General features: G+C 38.8%; 1 protein-coding gene across 2 annotated transcripts in view; it reads left to right on the forward strand.

Annotated features, from left to right (window-relative positions):
- Positions 1-18,869, forward strand: part of Clpx (caseinolytic mitochondrial matrix peptidase chaperone subunit X) — a 39,352-nt gene extending 20,483 nt beyond the window's left edge. Inside the window, exons 6-14 of one of the 2 annotated variants that reach the window (XM_038321738.1) lie at positions 1,283-1,324; positions 6,297-6,473; positions 6,990-7,154; positions 8,048-8,136; positions 9,910-10,074; positions 12,317-12,616; positions 13,845-13,937; positions 16,843-16,949; positions 18,413-18,869. In XM_038321738.1, the coding sequence (XP_038177666.1) occupies positions 1,283-1,324; positions 6,297-6,473; positions 6,990-7,154; positions 8,048-8,136; positions 9,910-10,074; positions 12,317-12,616; positions 13,845-13,937; positions 16,843-16,949; positions 18,413-18,503 (1,229 nt within the window). In that variant the 3' untranslated portion in view covers positions 18,504-18,869. The remainder of the gene's footprint in view (positions 1-1,282; positions 1,325-6,296; positions 6,474-6,989; positions 7,155-8,047; positions 8,137-9,909; positions 10,075-12,316; positions 12,617-13,844; positions 13,938-16,842; positions 16,950-18,412) is intronic. The other variant, XM_038321739.1, reaches the window with a different exon arrangement.
- The last annotated feature ends 1,373 nt before the right edge of the window (positions 18,870-20,242 follow it).

The following is a 20,242-nucleotide window of genomic DNA, read 5'->3' on the forward strand; positions in this document are numbered from 1 at the left end:
AGAAACTTGGGTGTGGAGTACCTGCCTGGCACTCATAGGCCTCTGCCTTTGGTCGCCAGCACCCCAAAAACCAGCAAAGTCTGTTGGAGTAGAGATCTAGTGTCTTGAATCCTTGAGATTACCTTGGACAGAGCACCGCAATGCTCTAGACAACTCTAGTTTTTCTTTTTGGGTTCAAGATACAGGATTTCATTTGCCTAAGTCCAAGCTTCATGGAGATGAAAAGTTAACGCAGCATTGCACTCTCTTTCTTGGACCCCAGCTATAGAACGTGAGGTAGAGGGCAAATTTCTAAGTGATTCTCGGTGTAACTCATATTTAGCTGAGATTCTAACATGTATCATCGTAATATGCCATCTCAATTTACTGTGGACAGTAGAGTAGTAAAATGTTTTTAATATAAATTACATTTCAGTTAAAATGTAAATATTTAGGTTTTTATTATGTTGTTGAGGAGTCCTGGTTTCTGATCTAGGTCGATAATCCAGCATTTTATGTTTTGTTTTGTTTTTTTGCAGGGGGGTGATGGGTTGTTTTTGTTTTTCTTTTTTTTTCATGATAGGGTTTCTTGGCATACTCTGGGCTGGGACTCACTCTGTAGACCAGGTTGGCCTCAAAGCACAAACATCTGCTTACCTCTGCCTCCCTGAGTATTGGGAATAAAGGCATGTTACCACTACTGCCTGGCGCATTTCTGCTAAGTGCTTTTTAGTAGGTACTAAATATATAACTGATTTAATGAAGACACTGTTCACCTGGTGTGCTTATTGCAAAATAGTTATGTGGTAATATAAGTTGACCTTTTTTTTTTTTTTTTTAGAAAGCAGTAGTCACGCCTGCAGTAGACTTAGGACCTTCATTTTTATAAGGTCCAAAGAGTGCAGTCTAGTCATGCAGCAACTGTTTTCTGATTCTTTCCAGTGATTACATTAATATCTAAATTGTGTGAGGTGTTGGAAGAGCAAAAGATTTAACTTTTATATTATGAAGAACTTCAACTCTCATGATACTTAAATTATTATTCTCTTAAAATAGATATTAATTTTTAAATTCTACTTTTGTGCCTATTAGTAACTGGGCAACCATCATTAAGCTTGATTTTGTTTTGTTTAAAATAGAAAGGATGTTGCATAGAAATTGTTTGTAATATGAAAAGGTAAAGGCAGCAAATACATCCTGTAAATGAATTTGGAACAAGGCAGGAAGTAGATATTCAGTTTTGACTGCCCCAAGCTAAACAATATATAACGCTTCATGTTGCCCTTTTTATCTCCTTTCTTAGAGTTAGAAATAAGAAGACGGGAGGATGAGTACAGATTTACAAGTAAGTCACCTCCCCAGGTCCTTTCTGTACTCCTTAGTCTTTCTGAGATTTGCCTCAGTGAAGCATCTCAGTAGCGATGTATTTAACGGTTTATTTTATTTTTGTATACACTTGTATCCCCCCCCGCCATTTTTTGTTTTCTTTTTCTTTTTTTTTTTTTTTTTTTTTTTTTTTTGTTCACTTGTATGTTTCTGTATGTGGGTAAGTACAGATGAGAGCAGATTGTACCAGGCTTTTTCTTTTTGGTCAACCAATTCCCAAATCACAACATGGAGACTTATTAGTTATGAATGCTGGACCTTGCTTAGGCTCATTTCAGGCTAGGTATTTTAACTTAACCTGTTTCTCTATATCTACGTTTGCTTTGGGGCCTTTTACCTTTCTTCTTACTTTCATTGCTTCTCATGTCTGTCTGGTTGGTGACTACCTGGCTGGCTCTGGGCATCTCCCTTATTCCCTCCTTTCTTCTCATTCTTCCTCTCCAGCCTAGATTTTTTTTCCTCCTATTTATTCTCTCTGCCCACCAGCCTGGCTTATCCTTATCCTTTATCTGCCTTCCTTTTACGAGACCAATCATGTGCCTTAGGCAGCCAAGGTGAAACAAATGCAACACGTCTTTTCATAATTAAACACACATTTTTACATCTTTAAACAAATGCAGAATAAACAAATATAATACATCCTTACACAGTTAAAGTAATATTCTGCAGCATAAACAAATGTAACACATCTTTTCCCAGTTAAAGTAATATTTCACAACATTGCAAGAATCCATAAAAGCCAGAGGTGTTAGATCCTGGAGCTAGAATTCCAGGTGGTTGTGAACTGCCCATTGTGGGTGCTAGGAACCAAACACAGGTCCTTTCCAAGAGTAGTGTATACTCTTAACTACTGAGCCATCTCCCTAGACCCTTATCTTTGGTGAACTAGCAAGAGGGTCAAATGAATAAAGACACTTAATGTGCCTGCTTACTGACCTGAGTTTGGTCTCTTGGTTCCATCTGGTAGAGAGAATTGACTCTCAGTTGTCTTCTAGCCAAGCTAATGAAAAATCAAGAGAAATATGTTTAATTAAATTTTTTTTCATTTTTCTTTTTGTTTTTCAAGACAGTTTTTTGTTTTTCTATATCCCTGGCTGACCTGAAACTGACTCTTGTGACTATGCTGGCCTCCAACTCAGATTTGCCTGCCTTCTGAGTGTTGGGATTAAAGGCGCATGCCACCATTGTCCAGCTAAATTTAAAAATTTTTAAGAGAAAATGATACTGTCTCCTGTGAATGAGTGCATGTGTGTGCTTGATACAGGATTTAGTTGTATAGTCAAGAATGGAATTGTAGCCGGGCAGTGGTGGCGCACGCCTTTAATCCCAGCACTCGGGAGGCAGAGGCAGGCGGATCTCTGTGAGTTCGAGACCAGCCTGGTCTACAAGAGCTAGCTCCAGGACAGGCTCCAAAGTCGCAGAGAAACCCTGTCTCGAAAAACCAAAAAAAGAAAGAAAAAAAAAAAAGAATGGAATTGTAGAGTGTTGACCTTTTTAGTTTCCACAGGCACTACACAGGCAAGTGGTACACAGACAACATGCAGGCAAAACAAAAAGTAACAAATACAGTTGGTGCACTGTAATTAGGTTGTATATAAGAATGTAAGATCTAAACAAAGTATGATGGCACATGCTTGTAATCCCAGGACTCACTCTGTAGACCAGACGGACCTCAAACTCAGAGATCCTCCTGCCTCTGCCTCCAGAGTGCTGGGATTAAAGGTGTGCAGCACCACTGACCGGCTATAATATTGTTTCTTAAATCATCAAGTGCCAGATACAGTCCTTAGCTTGAATATACTGTATGAATAATATTTTTCCTAGTGGTACTTATTGTGATATGTTTTATTCTTTTAATTCTTTTGAAGGGACCCACCACCCAACTCCCAAATAAATCACACACAGAGGCTTATTAATTATGAATGCCCAGCCTTAGCTTGACTTGTTTGACTATATTAAATTAGCCCGTCTACCTTTTCCCTCTGGGCTTTTATCTTTCTCTATTTTTGTATACCATATTCTTTTGCATGGCTTGCTTTGTAGCTGGGTGGCTGGCCCCTAGTGTTCTCTCTCAGTCTCTTGTTGCTGCTGATTCTCCCTCTATTTATACTTAATGTCTGCCAGTCCCACCTATCTTCTTCCTACCTCACTATTGACTCTTTTTTAGGACAGTCAAGTGATTTAGACAGACACAGTAACACAGAGTTAAGCAAATTCAGAGTTAAAGCACACAGTGTAAGCCGGGTGGTGATGGAGTACGCTTTGATCCTAGCACTCAGGAGGCAGAGGCAGGGAGGTCTCTGTGAGTTCGAGGCCAGCCTGATCTACAAGAGGCTGGCACCAAAGCTAAAAAGAAACCTTGTTTCAAAAACAACAGCAACAACAACAACAACAAAAAAAGATGCAGTGTAAACAAAAGTCACACCTAAAAATAACCTAAAAATAATATTCCCCCAACAGGTACTAAAGATTGAACCTGGGGCCTCATGCACACTAAACAAGTGCTCTGTCACTGAGCTATAGGTCTAGTCTTTGTGTGAATAATTAAACTATTGGAAAATAGCATTAAAAAGAGCAAGTGCTTCTATAATAATAAGGCTTATCTTACAGACACTGTGCTGTTTTGTTTGTGGTCAGTTAATCTTTCCCAAAACATGCAAGGGATAAGCTTGCATTTTTACTTGTATTTATAGATGAGAAAACTGGAGGACAAAAATAAAGCTATTTACCCATTGACACACACACGCCTGTTGATCTCCGTGCCACAGACCATCACGCTAACCTCTCTGCGCATAGCTCTCATTGTAGGGAACAGCTTCACAGTGAGACGTAGCAGGAATGAAGGACTAACTGAAAGAAGACTCATCACAAAGTATAATCTAGGGTACATTCTCCTAGAATAATAGACATTATCTTTACCAATTAATTTAGTCATTTGTTTGTTTTATTGTGTGTGTGGACCAACACAGCATGTATGGCAATCAGAGGACAACTTCCAGAAGATCCACTCTGTTGAAGCAGCAGCTTTCTTGTTTCCACTGCTGCCCTGTGTATTCTAGGCCAGCTGTGCATCTCTCAATAAAGGTGATAGATTTTGCTTGGGTTCCAGAGATGGAACTCAAGCCTGTCCTTGTTATTCAGCTGTAGTGCTTTTCTCTGCTGAACCATCTCCTGCCCCCCCATTATTTATGTCTTGTGATTTTTAAGAAATTCTTTATTTAAGTCATTTTTCTCCATTGGGCGGAGCTAAATCAAAGTCAAGCCCTTTTCTTTATCATCACAGTTCCTAAGTGGATTTTCTAGAAACAAAAAATTTTTACCAATAATAGCTAAACTCAAATGGAAGAGTATGCTTTCTTCTTGCCTAATGTGAATAATATTGTGAATTACTAACTCGCAGGTTTTGCAATTCAAGTTTTGTATATATTGCACTAGTATTTTATTTTTTGGGGGGAGTTAGTTGTTTTTGTTTTTTTGTTTTTTTCAAGACAGGATTCTCTACACCTTTGGAGCCTGTCCTGGAATACTTTGTAGATCATGCTGGCTTCTAACTCACAGAGATCTGCCTGTCTCTGCCTCCCAATTACTGGGATAAAAGGTGTGCACCACCCATGCTTGGCTTGCACTAATAATCTTAAGGACTAGAATAACCTTTTGTCTTAAGCATAATGATATTTTTCAAGGTGATGTTGATAGAATAGGACAAATAATTGATATGACTGCTGAACTATTATTCTAGCCATTGACTTGTTAAACATGGTCACTAGACAGCACTAAGAATCTGGGTTTTGCCGGATGGTGGTAGCGCACACCTTTAATCCCAGCACTTGGGCGGCAGAGGCAGGTGGATCTCTGTGAGTTTGAGGCCAGCCTGGTCTACAAGAGCTAGTTCCAAGGACAGGTACCAAAGCTACAGAGAAACCTTGTCTCAAAAAAAAAGCAAAAAAAAAAAAAAAAAATCTTGAGTTTTTTCTCCTAGTCAAGAGAATAAACATTCATTTTTGTAAACTAATACTTACCCTGTGATATTATGTAGCAAAATATTTAGTCTATTGAAGGGCCCAGAAAGATCCTGTTGATACCCAGTAAAAGTCAGTTATTCAGATAAGGTTATTGATACTGAGATTGATGACACTTGGCTTCCTGCTATACTAAAAGAAGCATTTTTGTAGCGAGATGAGTCTGGAGAAGGTCTGTGTCACAGTGGAAGCATGTCCAGGGAAGTTGGGCAACTTTCCGTGATTACATAAGCAGGAGGCTTGGAGCCAAGCTGAGTCTAGGACCCAAGTTTTCTAATTCCCTATTCCTCCTCTTCCTCCTCCTTTCTTTGTTCTTTCTTCTCTCCCCATGTAACTCTGGCATGGAACTCACTATGTAGTTCCTACTTCCCTTGAACTCACAAAAGATCTGCCAGCTTTCTCCCATACTGGTCTTACTGGTTTTGATTTTCTTTATAGTCTAGCTTTTCATTTACAGAAAATAAGACAGACAGATAGATCTTACTTTTTAAATAAATTATGCTGTATCCTCTTAACATCCAACTATGTATTTGATGTTAATAGGACAGATAATAATGGTGTTTTATAGATAGAAAACAGAATCAGAAACTAATTTGTGTAAGATTATGCAGCTCTTTAGTAGCAAAGGAAGGCTGGCAGCTGTAGCACTGTTCTGTTGCATTGTCTCTGAAAATCATGTTTACACATTATTGTAAGGATGAGCATTGTCTTCCAGTTCCTTCTGAAGCTCATTGATTGTAATCATGTACGTAACATTTGTCACTAGTCAGTCTGAAGTTCTCTTAGGTAAAGCAGGACTGAACTATTGGAGTTGTTTCTTTAAAAGTGGCTTGTTTTTGGATGTAGGATTATATGGAACACTTTCCAAGTTAATTCAGAGACAGCTCTAGTAATCCCTTTGTTTCTCCCCAGAGTTGCTTCAGATTGCTGGAATTAGCCCACATGGCAACGCCCTAGGAGCGTCTATGCAGCAACAGGTTAACCAGCAAATGCCTCAGGAAAAACGAGGAGGTGAAGTATTGGATTCTTCTCATGATGACATAAAACTTGAAAAAAGTAATATTTTGCTGCTTGGACCAACTGGGTCAGGTAAATAACATTTTTGGAAACTTTATTACTCATTTGTTAAAAATACAGAATGATACTATAACCTGTACCTGGTAACTAGTGAATTCTGCCTCTTAGGCCTGCCTGTAAGCAGAGCAGTTGAGAGGCTGATGCTAGAGGATTGCCTCAAGTGTGAGGCCAGCATGGTTTGCAGTATGAGAACCTGTCTCACAAAACAAAATCTTAGCTTGTTTTGGCTACATCGTTAGTGTTCACTGTTTAGACCTAAAACTGACTTGGAGATATTGGTGTGGCCCTTTGTTCTAATTCCTAACTCTTCAATTAATATATTAATTATATCAATCTCTAAATTGGAACATTAAAATTAATAAGATATGAATATAGTAGAGAACAGATATAGGAGTTAATGTTTCAAGTTTCATTACATACTTAAGCTTATTTCTGTAGAAAAATTGTAAAACAGTGTATGTTTTAGTTACTATTTTTGTAGAAAAATTGTAAGACAGTGTATGTTTTAGTTACTATTTTTGTTTGTAGGTAAAACCCTGCTGGCACAAACTTTAGCTAAATGCCTCGATGTTCCTTTTGCTATCTGTGACTGCACGACTTTGACTCAGGCTGGATATGTAGGTGAAGATATTGAATCTGTGATCGCCAAATTGCTCCAAGATGCTAATTACAATGTAGAGAAAGCACAACAAGGTATGTTGTAAGTGTAGCTTATCGAAGAGTCTTTAGAAAGCAGTTTAATATTAAGGAGTAGTATAATTCTCATTTTGAATCAAGGGCTAACTAATATTTCTAATTATTGGAAAGTACCAGATGTTACACATTCTCATATGCTTGTCTACTTTGTCTTATGGCTACAAAGATAGCTTGTAGGGTGAAATCAGGCTGTTATTATCCTTTCAGGTCTTAATATTCCCATCAGCTTTCTTATTCTTACTCCTCGTGTTGTGGGGTGACCACAACATGAAGAACTGTATTACAGGGTTGCAGCATCAGGGAGGTTGAAAACAATTGCTCTAAGACAAGGCTGTAGGTGACAGACAGGTCATTGAGATGGCTCAGCAGACAGCAGCACTGTCAGCAAGCCTGATGACCTGAGTTCAGTCCTCAAGCCCACATAGCGGAAGGAGAGAACCAACTCTGCAAGCTGTCTCCTGACCACCACACGTGCTGTGATACATGTGTTCCCATACACATATGCACATACATCCCCACACTAAATAAGTAAGTGTGTATTTCAGGATAAAGGTAGGGAAGAATAGACTAGAATAGAATATTTACTAGTTCTGGCAAATGACTCATGCCTACATGCTGCATCTTATCTTCCCAAGGAAAAAGTAATGGAATTCATTATTAGTTAAATAGATAAGAGGCTAGCATTTTGCTTATCATTCTCTATATATGCTATAGAATTCCATAATAGTTGCATGAGAAGATGAATGAGAAAGATAGTATATTCAAGCCTTTGCATGTTAAGTATAAAAAAATTGACTAACTTTGCTTTGTAGCTCTCCGGTCTTTTAAAGCTAAGACTGTCTTGTGCCTTTCTTTTTCATATTGTAAATAGAATCCTCCTTAAATTGTAGGAATTGTCTTTCTGGATGAAGTAGATAAGATTGGCAGTGTGCCAGGCATTCATCAGTTACGGGATGTAGGTGGAGAAGGCGTTCAGCAAGTAAGCAGTTGAATATTTTGTTCAAGCCCACTAAAAGGAAGGGAATACATCAACTTCCCAAGTATTGTACGTTTGGTTTCACATTCAACTAGATTTTGTTTTATTTCTCCCGCCCTAAACTTCATATGGCACTTTGTTTACTTAATGTGTGTTTTGAGACAGGTCTGTGTGGTCCAGGCTGCCCTTGAGTTTGCAGCAGTACCCTTGTTTCATCCTGCTGGATGCGGGGTTACAGGCACGCGCCGCCAAGCTCCACATGGCATTTAAAGTAGGCCAGGTCCTAAAAAGACGTTATTAATGGTTTTAAATAAGAAAGTCCATTTCTTAGGAAATTTAAAATAGCTTAGTCTTTGTTTAGTTTTATTCTTCAAGGGTCCTCTGAAAGATTTCTAGAAGACTGAAGACCAGACATGACAGCCCATCCATGTTTCTTAATCTTCCTGTTTAATTATATGATTAGTATAAAAGCTGAGATATAGCTCAGTGGTAAAGGACTTGCTTTGTATGCTCAAGGACCTGGATTCAGTTCCTAGCGCCAAAAGAAATAGAGGGAAGGAGAGACAACAGAAAAGAAAGCAAATTTGTTGACACACATCTGTAATCTTTGTGCCTTCATGGAACAGGAAGGAGGATCAGGAGTTTGGTGTCAGTATTGTCAACATGGAAGCTTGAGATGAACTCAATGACACTATCTCAAAAAGAAGATGGTATAAAATAACATTTCATTTCTTGTAGAATCATAATTAAAGTCACAGTGATCTATTGGCCACCTTGATAAGCTTAATCTCTAATGGCAATTAGCTGTGACAAACCAAATTTTTTGACAGACACAGAATTATCAAATATGATAGATAATTTTTTATGAAGCCATCTCAAAATAGACTCACAAAGTTGTCTATAGAATTAAGTTAGAATTTGGGCTGGAAAGATGGCTCAGAAGTTAAGAGTACTGACTGTTCTTCCAGAGGCTCTGAGTTCAAATTCCAGCAACCAGATGATGGCTCAAAATCATCTCTAATAGGATCTGATACCCTCTTCTGACTTACAGGCAAACATGTAGGCAGAACTCTGTATACATAATAAATAAATATAAATCTTTCTGTCCATGATCTAGAACTTGCCTTCAATAACAAAGATTTAAAAAGCGACACTCAATTTTTACAAGTCTAAATTTAGTCTTTATCCCAAATCAGGAAAAAAAAATTGGGAGCGAGTTCCAGGACTGGCTCCATAGCTACTGAGAAACCTTGTCTCGAAAAACAAAACCAAAAAAAAAAAAAAAAAAAAAAAAAAGTAAAAGAATTAAGTTAGAATTAAAGGATTTATGTGAAAGATCTACTGTTTCATTTTTGAATATTTGCCCTGTTTTATCACCATTTTTCAGAACCCCATTCTGTCTGTATTAAGAGTTTACCATCAAGCTAGGAATGGTGGCTCTTGCCTGTAATCTAGCACTTGGAGAGACTGAGGCAAGAGGATCACTGAGACCAGCCTGGGCCACATAGTGACATGAGGATGGGAGTGGGGTGGGGAAAGCGCTTTACCATCAGACTCAACGTCCTTAGATGGTTGTTTCCTGAATTGCAATTCATTCGTGAAGTACCAAAGTGATAAGTGCAGTTGATTTTTATTTTGGTTTTTATTTTATAAATGTGGGAGTTTTTGTTAGGTATGCTCATTGGCCATAAACATGTATTATTTTCCCCCATTGAATCCTATTCTTGATGTATAATAATGTCTTTTATGGTAATGCTATAATTCATTCATTATCAGGGTTTATTGAAACTTCTAGAAGGCACAGTAGTCAATGTCCCAGAAAAGAATTCTCGAAAACTACGTGGAGAAACAGTTCAAGTTGATACAACAAATGTTCTGTTTGTGGCATCTGGTGCTTTCAATGGCTTAGACAGAATCATCAGCAGGAGGAAGAATGAAAAAGTAAGTATTTCTGAGCTTTTCCTTTGAAATTCTGTATGAGATGGTAAAGTTTCACAAGACAGACACGGGCTTCAGTTCTTGTGTCTACTGGTTAATAGTCATTGGATTCTTAGAAAGTTCTAATGTATATCCCTAGTGGTTTGAATTTATAGTAATAAGTAATAAGGTTCCCAAATACTTACCAGTTAGCTATTTGTGATGGTGCTGGCTTTTTATCCGGTACTTGGGAAGCCAAAGCGGAAGATCATTGTGGTTTTAAGGCAAGCCTGATCTATTCAGTAAGTTCTGGATCAGCCTGGATGACATAGTGGAACCCTGAGTTTAATTTTATATTTTGTCTAAGGAGTATTATACCATTTGAGATTAGCTGCAGGAAGAACAAATGAACTAGGGCCCAGCGAACTGCTTGTCTCATTGCCCGTATAGTTTATCATAAATCACCAATGGTTTTTCCAAATAGAAGGTAGAACTTAGAGGGAGTGAGAAGAAGGATTGTGATTTACTGAGTTTTATTGATGTTTCTTATAACTTTCTTATACACCATGACTTTAATGGGGCTTGGATTTCAGGGTGTACGTCCAGCACCAAGTAGTCGATGGGTTACAGTAAAATGCCATGGTAACGTGGTGGGTGGCAAGGAACCCAGAACATACCTGTGTTTTGATGCTTTTGTGTTTTACAGCACTGTACATAACATTCCTAAGTGAGTGTATTGTAGATGCACTTTCTTGCTTTAAGTTGTCCTTGAACTCTTACTGTGCTAGTTTTTTTTTAAGTTATAAACTGATTGGCCCATTAGCTCATTCTTTGTATTAGCTCTTATAACTTATATTAGCCCGTTATTCTAGTATATGTTAGCCACATGGCTCAGTACCTTTTTCAGCAAGGCAGGTCACATCCTGCTTCTTCAGTGTCTGGACAGGACTGGGAGGAATGGGCTTTCTCCTTCCCAGAATTCTCCTGTTCCTGTGCTAGTTTTAAGTAATGGTTGCATAGCCTGCACTCTGGTCCCAGGTACTCAGTTATGTAATCATTTCTCATTCAGCATGGATACAGTTAGTTCCTTATTTTAGCCAGTTTATTTATTTCTTGCTGTTTAATTCTACATAAGTTAACAGAGGATCCTTTATTTCCTTTGTGTGTGAGAAACATTGTTGGAAGTTTCTGTCCCACCGGGTCCCAAAGCCGTTCAGTCCCAAGTAAACACACAGAGGGTTATATTAATTATAAACTGTTTGGCCTATTGCCCAGGCTTGTTACTAACTAGTTTTTACTTTTATCTATGCTTAACCATGTGGCTTGGTACCTTTTCTCAATAAGGCATACTCTTGCTTCCTCTAAGTCTGGCTGGTGACTATGTCTGGCTATTTACTGCGTCTCTGTGTCCCAGAATTCTCCTAGTCTGGTTACCCCACCGGTACTTTTTGCCTACTACTGGCCAATCGGTGTTTTATTAAGCCAATATGAGTGACAGATCCTTACAGTGTACAAGAGCATTATCCCACAGCAACATAGTAACAGATAAGCTTGTATTTGAGTGTCTGTAACCAAAGGCAGGGACCTTGTAATATTAATAGTAGTGCTTCTTCAGACTTCCAAAAAGGTTTTTTTTTTTTTTTTTTTTTTTTTGGTTTTTCGAGACAGGGTTTCTTTGCAGCTTTAGAGCCTGTCCTGGAGCTAGCTCTTGTAGACCAGGCTGGTCTCGAACTCACAGAGATCCGCCTGCCTCTGCCTCCCGAGTGCTGGGATTAAAGGCGTGCGCCACCACCGCCCGGCGCAAAAAGGTTTTGATGGTAGACAGAGGTAGAATTAAATGCAATATTAAAATTGATTCTTTAACATGTCAAAAGAGGATTTGCCACATAATTTTAACCTATTGGGATTTAGGTTATTTCATTTAGCTGTGGGTTTAATGGGAAATTTAAGACTTGACTTAGCTACTTAGAGAAGCAAGCTTTGGCCGGGCGGTGGTGGCGCACGCCTTTAATCCCAGCACTCGGGAGGCAGAGGCAGGCGGATCTCTGTGAGTTCGAGGCCAGCCTGGTCTACAAGAGCTAGTTCCAGGACAGGCTCTAAAAAAGCTGCAGAGAAACCTTGTCTCGAAAAACCAAAAAGAAAAAAAAAAAGAGAAGCAAGCTTTGGTCAAAGCACTTAACCTCTGGCCCTGTTACATATGGCTTACAGACGTAAAGCACGTTTGTAACACCTGTCTACTGTTTATAATCTCTCATTTCTTGGATAGTATCTTGGATTTGGAACACCATCTAATCTGGGAAAGGGCAGAAGGGCTGCAGCTGCTGCGGACCTTGCTAATCGAAGTGGAGAATCTAATACTCATCAAGATATTGAAGAAAAAGATCGGTTACTCCGTCATGTGGAAGCCAGAGATCTCATTGAATTTGGCATGATTCCTGAGTTTGTGGGACGGTTACCTGTCGTGGTTCCTCTGCATAGCCTAGATGAGAAGACACTTGTACAAATACTCACTGAGCCACGTAATGCAGTTATTCCTCAATATCAGGCCTTATTTAGCATGGATAAGGTAAAGTTTTAATTTTTCCTTTATGTTTTTTTTAATATCAGAATTCTGTTACAATAGCCCAATATATTAAAAGAGATCCTTGCTCCTCTGGAATAGCAGCCTGTTCTTCACTTTTAGTATAGATGTAGGAAGGCAAGTGTGTTACATCCAGCATTTGAGAGTTGTTTTTATTTTTCTGAATTAAATGACCAGTGAAGCATTAAATACAAAGATAGAGAGTGTCAGTCTAGCTCAGCCTCTGCAGGCCACGTGCACAGAACTGTCCTTTCAGAGTTGCTGCTCACAGACTATGTATATATTGTTCTAGGTTTTGCCTAAGTAAATTAATTAGTTCTTACATCCAAACACGGAGGTCACTTTAGCCAGCTTATCCAGCCAGATTAAAAATATTTTGAACTTTCTGAACTTAGCATCTCTAAATAGAAGTTTTCTGTCCATTTCCATGTAAGCACGTTACTACTGAGCTCCAAATGTAGCCCAAGGAGCAAACTTGTAACTCATAATAGTGATACTACTACCATAGGTTATTTTGTTAAATACAGTTTAATGAGGATGACATTCTATGGTTTTTTGTTTTGGTGGGGTCTGTTTTGTTGTTTTTTGAGATAGGGCATCTCTGTCTAACTGCCCTGTCTGTCCTCGAACTCACTTTGTAGACCAGGCTGGCCTCAAACTCAGAGATCTGCCTGCCTCTGCCTTCCGAGTGCTAGGATTAAAATCATGTGTCACCACTGCCCAGTGAAAATGACATTCTAAAACATCATGAGAAATGACAGACTTGTCTGAAGTTTTGCCTTTTTTAAATGCAGGGTTATAATGTTACACTTGTTAAAATGCGGTTAGACGGCTGGGGGAATAGCTCAGGGTAGAGGACAAGGCCCTATCTCCAGTCAGGCTTTATCACTACAGTAAAAAGCAGAAATTGAGGGAGCAGTGACCATTTGTAATGAGGTCATAAGTGACAGTGATCGTCTAATTTGCAAAGGGTAAGAAGGTCTATCAGATAGACTACACCAGCCTAGCCTCTATCTCTTGCCTCGTTCCTGAATCTCAGTTTCTGGAGCTTGTTTATCTGTGAATAGTCATTTGTTCTATTTATAAAAATCTCTGAATCTGGAAGATTAATAATGATCACCACAGTTGGTAGATCAATTATGTGACTGTATTAGAAAAAGATCGCCAAGGACTAGCTCAAGTTTTCATTTATCTTTCTTTTATCCATCTGTAGTGTGAACTGAATGTTACTGAGGATGCTTTGAAAGCCATAGCTAGATTGGCACTGGAACGAAAAACAGGTGCACGAGGTCTTCGGTCCATAATGGTAAGTTGGAGTTATAAAATTAATACCCCTCCCCCCCAGATTATTATTGATTTGATGTTTTGTTTTGCAGTTGCGAGTGAGCAAGCGTGCTTGTGTGTGTGTGTGCGTGCGTGTGTGTTTCCCCAGTATGCAGATGCGTATTCATGAATGTCAGAGGTTGATGTTAGGTATCTTCCCTTTGGTGGGGTAGGTAGGTATTGAGACAAGGTCTCACTATGTAGCTTTGACTGTCCTGAAATTCACTTTGTAGACCAGGCTGGCCTCAAACTCACGAAGATGTGCCTGCTTCTCCTCCCAAGTGCTGGGATTAAAGGCATGTACCACCATGCCCCTACAGGTGTCTTCCTTAATCACTCTGCATTTTCTTTACTGAGAATTGTTTTCTTTGCTGAACCTAGATCTTGCCAGCTTGGATAGTGTAGCTGGCCAGCTTGTCTTAGGAATCTGCTTTCTGTGCATCTCAGGCCCTAATGGTATAGACAGGCTGCCACACCCACTCAACTTTTATGTAGGTGTTGGGGATCTGAACTTAGTTCCTTATATTTGCAAAGAAGTGCTTTATTCACTGAGATCTCCCTATACCCTTTGTCCAAGTCTTGAGGCTATTAAGCTTCCCTGTGTTTCTTTTGGAAGTAGTATATAGAGATCTGCCCTAAAGATTTTATTTTTTATGATTTTCTTTCGTGGAGGACGGATAGGGTAGTCACAGATTTTATTTTGCTTCACCTCCCAGAAAAAGGTATTTTGTGATGATAGGTGTGGCTAAATAATATGAATGTATTTAGCATGCATGAAATACTGGGTTCAATTTTTTTTTTGTAAATGTATTTAGCATACATGAAGTAGGACAACGCACACACGTGTGCATGCACACACTTAATTTGGGCATGAGATAAAGTTCAGTAGGCAGAATGCTTGCTAAAATGCATGAAGCTCTCAGTTGTCGTCCCAGCATCATATAGGTGGATATGGTGGGTCAAATCTGTAAAGCTAATACTCAGGATGTGAAGGCAGGAGAATCATGCATTCTCAGTTATATAGTGAGTTCAAGGCCAGGGTATTGTCAATCTCTTGCCTTTTTTCTGAGTCTGTTTACTTAACTTTCTTGAACTCATCTATGAAATAGGCATTAGTTCTATTTAGTTATAAAATTCTGATTCTGGGAAGATTAATAATGGCTGTTATGATATGTGACTGTATTAGGAAAAGATCGCCAAGGACTAGGTGAAGTTTTCATTTACCTTTTATCTCTCTGTAATGTGAACTGAATGTTACTGAGGATGCTTTGATTGAATCTAAGTCATTGCTTAGATTGAAACCGGAACATAAAACATGTGCATGAGACTTCCATTGAAATCCCCATTGTAGACACCATGACACAGTCTCTCAAAAAAGAGAGAAAATATCAACCCAAAATTGTAAGCAAAAAGTACTCTTAAAGCCTTGAAGTTTAAGGTGTTTCCAAGCAAGGACACACAAACTATGATTGAAGAAATACAGAAAATATGAATCAGCTGGGTATGGTAGTAATACCTCTTCTAGTACTTGGGGACAGAGGTAGGCAGAGCTCTGTGAATCTGAGGCCAGCATGGTCTGTATAATGAGTTGTAAGACAACCTATCTCAAAAAAAAAAAAAATCATTAGGAGAATGTGAAAGATTCTACAGGGCTTGTTGTAGGTGCATGTGGAGAGCAAGGCCTCCCAGGCTGGCCTCAAACTGGCAGCCATGTATGGCCTTGAACTCCTGTGTCATGAATCACAACTGCTTACTCCGTGTACCGCGTCCAGCTTTACAAATAGCCTTTGACCACTCCTTCTCAACTTTTTGAAATCTCCATTTTAGCTCCTCTGCTTCAGTGTGCTATGAGCTGTGTTTTAGAGACCTGATACAACCGATTCCTTTTTTCTTTTTTTAAGACAAAGTTTCTCTGTAGCTTTGGTACCTGTCCCAGAACTAGCGCTTGTAGACCAGGCTGGCCTTGAACTCACAGAGATCCGCCTGCCTCTGCCTCCTGAGTGCTGGGATTACGCGCCACCACCGTCCCCCAGTTCCTATCTTTATAAACTTCTCTGTCCTGTTTCCCAGATCTAGCATGGATTCCATTTCACTGTCTTCTTCCAAAGCAAGGACAGGATTATCTTCCCTGTTAAGAATTTCACTCTTGTCACAGACTCATCTCAGTGTGACTTCAGTTGTATAGCTATGTTTTTACCACATGCAGTTTGACAGTCTACCCTCTAGGTCTTGGTGTTTACGGTATTCCCGAGGACAGACATAAACATCCAAATTGGAAGAACAGGTTATTTAGTTGACATGACTGAAAAATTTGATGTGTCAGCAATTCCCTTCACCCCTACATATAGGAAAAACTGGATTTCTAAAGTCGTCTTAAGGTCTACTGATGTACTTGAGGCAAGTGTTCATTTGAATCAGAGTTTGAAATCAAGAACTTGGTAGAAGTGATTTTAAGATTGACATAAAAGGAAGGATTATGAAGCGAGCCGCGTGGTGGCTCAGCGTGTAGGGCGCGTGCGGGTGCGTGTGCGTGTCCACGAGTTCGAATCCCGTGTGTTGTGTGTGCTGCTTGTGCCGACCTGGTGCGCGCGTGTATATAATCCACGCCGCGTCTTGTGGGGAAAAAAAATGTAAGGATTATGAGTTGACTGCCTCAGGCATAGGAAAGGCCAGGCATGCCAGGCAGCATTGAGTCTAAAACTACAGGCTTTGTTTGTGCATGTTGCCTAGATAGGCAGAACAGTAGGCAGCTGACTTATTTATTAAACGACTTGAATGTAATTAGAAGCTATTTTAATATAACAAATATGAAGGCTTTTACATTGATTAAAGTTGAAATGTTTTGTATACAATTTTCTTCCTAATTTATTACTTTTTTTTCTCTTTAGGAAAAGCTGTTACTAGAACCGATGTTTGAAGTTCCTAATTCTGACATTGTATGTGTGGAAGTTGACAAGGAAGTAGTAGAAGGAAAAAAGGAACCAGGATACATTCGGTAAAACATACTCTCACGCCAGTATAGAGCTAAAAGTTAAGGTCCTTACTGCTTGAGTTTATTGTTCTGTCATTGAAAACCTGTGTAACTTATTTTTTAAGGAATTAATAATCTCGTGAATTTTCTATAAGAAAAATCTAAAATTATATATAAAGCAATTTTGTGAGTCATTTTGAAAACTGATCTTCAAAATTAGCCTCTACCTTTTTTTTTTTAAATGTACTTTATGTACATGCGTGCTTTGTCTGATTTGTACATTTGTGCACCAGAAGAGGGCGTCTGATTCCATGGCACTACAGTTATGGTTGTGAGCCACCATGTGGATGCTGGGAATTGAACCCAGACCCGTGGAAGAGCAGCCAGTGCTCTTAAGCGCTCAGCTATTCCTCCAGCCCCACCTCTCCTTTTTCTGCAACAAGCAGTATACAAAAGAGGTATCCATGCTTCTGTGTGTGAAGGGGAATACCTGCAATGCCAGCATTTTACTACCATCCACACTATGAATTTGAGGCTAAGCTGGATTTCATCATGAGACACTGTCTCAAAACAAAACCAAGGAGGCAGATGTAGGAAGATCTCTTGGTTTGAGGCCAGCCTGGTCTACAGAATGAGTTCCAAGACAGCCACGGTTACATAGAGAAATCTTGTCTCAAAAAACAAACAAACAACCAACAAAAACAGAATAAACAGACAAACCAAAAACCTGACTTTGGGTATTTGATGCTAATTTTCTAATTGATGAATGACTTCTTTCATGGCTTGCCCCATGTGTTTATTGTTTGGACACAGCCTAGCCTTGAAGTCACTAAGTAGCTAGGAATAGGCTTGAACTCCTGAGTGCTGAGGTTGCTGGTATGTACCAGCACATTCAGTTCTTTCTAATGGCTTTTACATGACCAAACCTTTGTTCACAAAATTTATTTTCCCTCAGTGTCATACCTGTTAACAGACCTGACCGTTATTGTTTTATATATTCTAGCAGACTTTCTCAAATTCTTCAGAGCCATACAACTGCTCAAAACTGCCCCCAGCACAGAAGCAGCCATACACAACACATAAATGAATTAACATGTCAGTATCCCAGTAAACCCCAGTTTACAAAGCAACAGTGGGCTGGATTTGGTTCATAAGTTGCAGTGCATTTCCACTCTAGTTTGATTAGAGAAATCAATGAACTCTTGTATGACTTAATTCCCTTATTTTACCACTAAACAATCCTAATATTAAAAATGCTCTTCTTAGCTGTCTTCTTTGAAGACAGCCTGCTGTACCCAGGACAGACTCCAAAGCTACATACAGAGAAACCTTGTCTCAAAAACAAAAACCAGACAACAAACAACAAAAAAGTTCTTGTTTTCTGTTTTGAGAGGCTATTTAGCTATGAAGATTCCTTTACTATTCTGAGTCTAGAAATCATATCCACCTCCAATTTGTTGGAAAACAAACATGGCTTTTCATTGCAGGGCTCCATCGAAAGAGTCCTCTGAAGAGGAGTATGACTCTGGAGTTGAGGAGGATGGATGGCCTCGCCAAGCGGATGCTGCAAACAGCTAAGCTGTCAGACTCCTGCCTGTACATACAGCTTTCCCTTGTTTTGTTTAGGGTCATAACAGTTTCTGCAGTCTTGCATTAAAGGCATTGAATCTATCTTGAATATCATACATGGTCAGAAAGCCTTTAAGATAAGAATCCGATCATGTATATTATTGTAACATCACATTGATTTATACAGAAGACAGTACATGGACTTTAATGACACAATGTTTAGAGATAAAAATGTACATTATTTTGGCTCTGTTTTTAAAAATATGCTTTAACAAAATTCTTAGGAATTCTTTTAAGCAATGCAGGTGTTGCAATAACTGTGGATTTTACAATAATGTTACTCTACAAATGAGAAAATAAATTCTTTAAAGTTGAGTATTGGCATTCCATTCTTTAGTATTACTTTTTTCTACCCACATTCTCTGGAAATATTAGAATTTTTATTTAAGAAAAACTGGACCAGGTAGTTTTCAGATATGGAAAAATACCTTGAAAATCCACATTTTGATGGCATGTCTATTTTCTTAGTCTTTTCAGCTAGTGCATGACATTGATTTCCCAGCTGATAGCATAAAAACAGATCTATTCTCTTAATAACGTGTCTGGCTTTTGCCATCTTGAACCATTTTTAGTACCATCAGTGAGTAGATGGAATTGATAGTCTGATTTAAATATTAGAAGAAGAATATAGACAACTAATTATTTAGGTAGCATGCTATGTCAGCCATGTACCAGGCTAAATAAAATGCCTTAATAGTGTTTACTTTTTCTAAAGTACTGAATTGGTCTTTTGTCTATAGGTGCTAGATGTCTGTTAGTTTTTTGACTGTACAAAACATAAAGAAAATTTTACGTTTTATCATTAGTCAGTGTCCTCACTGACATATAAATTATTACTTTGTATTATAGGGCAAAACTAAGACACAGGCATGAGGTAGACTCAAATGAAAATTGCATCTGAGTCCATAATTAAGTATCCTTTATGCTTCCAAAATGTTACAAGTTTTTATAACATTCATTCATTCATTCAATCTTATTGAAGTTCTTTACATCACAGTATCTGTAAGTACTCATTTTTTTCTTTTTTTGGCTTTAGAGTGTTTTCACCAGCTTTTCCCCTAGGGAACACACATTGTACTTATAGTCTAAATCCCATGAAGACTTGGGTTTTCCCATGATATAAGGGATGTGAAGTTCCTTGATATGACAGAGGTAGGATGGGGCCACACATTGAATTTTGCAGATATTTCAGCCTGGTAGCTGCAGTAAGGAACGGATGTCCCTGCTTTCCATAGTAATGGTTCTGGGTCTCATCAAGTTTTTTGTACTATAATTTTACTATTCTTCCCTTATAAGCATCACTTCCATTTTTAAGAGTAAAAATTGACAGTTTCTAAATATATATAAAAAATCCTCCAAAAATGGACTACGAGACAAACACAGCCACATACAATTATGATTTATCCTGGAATTTAGGTTTTGGCACCTGGATAAAACAGAAAGATTAATAAACGCTACTGTGATGCTGGGCGGTGAAGGCAAAGGCAGGTGAATCTGAGTTTGCGGCCTGGCTGGTCTACAGAGTGAGTTCCAGGACAGCTGGGCTACACAGAGAACCCTGTCTCAATAAACCAGCCCCACTGCATCAGACAGAAGCTACAGTAGTGGTGTTGGCAGTGGTGCGGAACTCTGCATCAGCAGTGCCAAGCAGCCGGATTTGCCTTTTGGGTTTTCTTGTTTTCTCTTTT

This window comes from Arvicola amphibius, chromosome 3, assembly GCF_903992535.2.
Source record: "Arvicola amphibius chromosome 3, mArvAmp1.2, whole genome shotgun sequence".
In the NCBI taxonomy this organism is placed as follows: Eukaryota; Metazoa; Chordata; class Mammalia; order Rodentia; family Cricetidae; genus Arvicola; species Arvicola amphibius.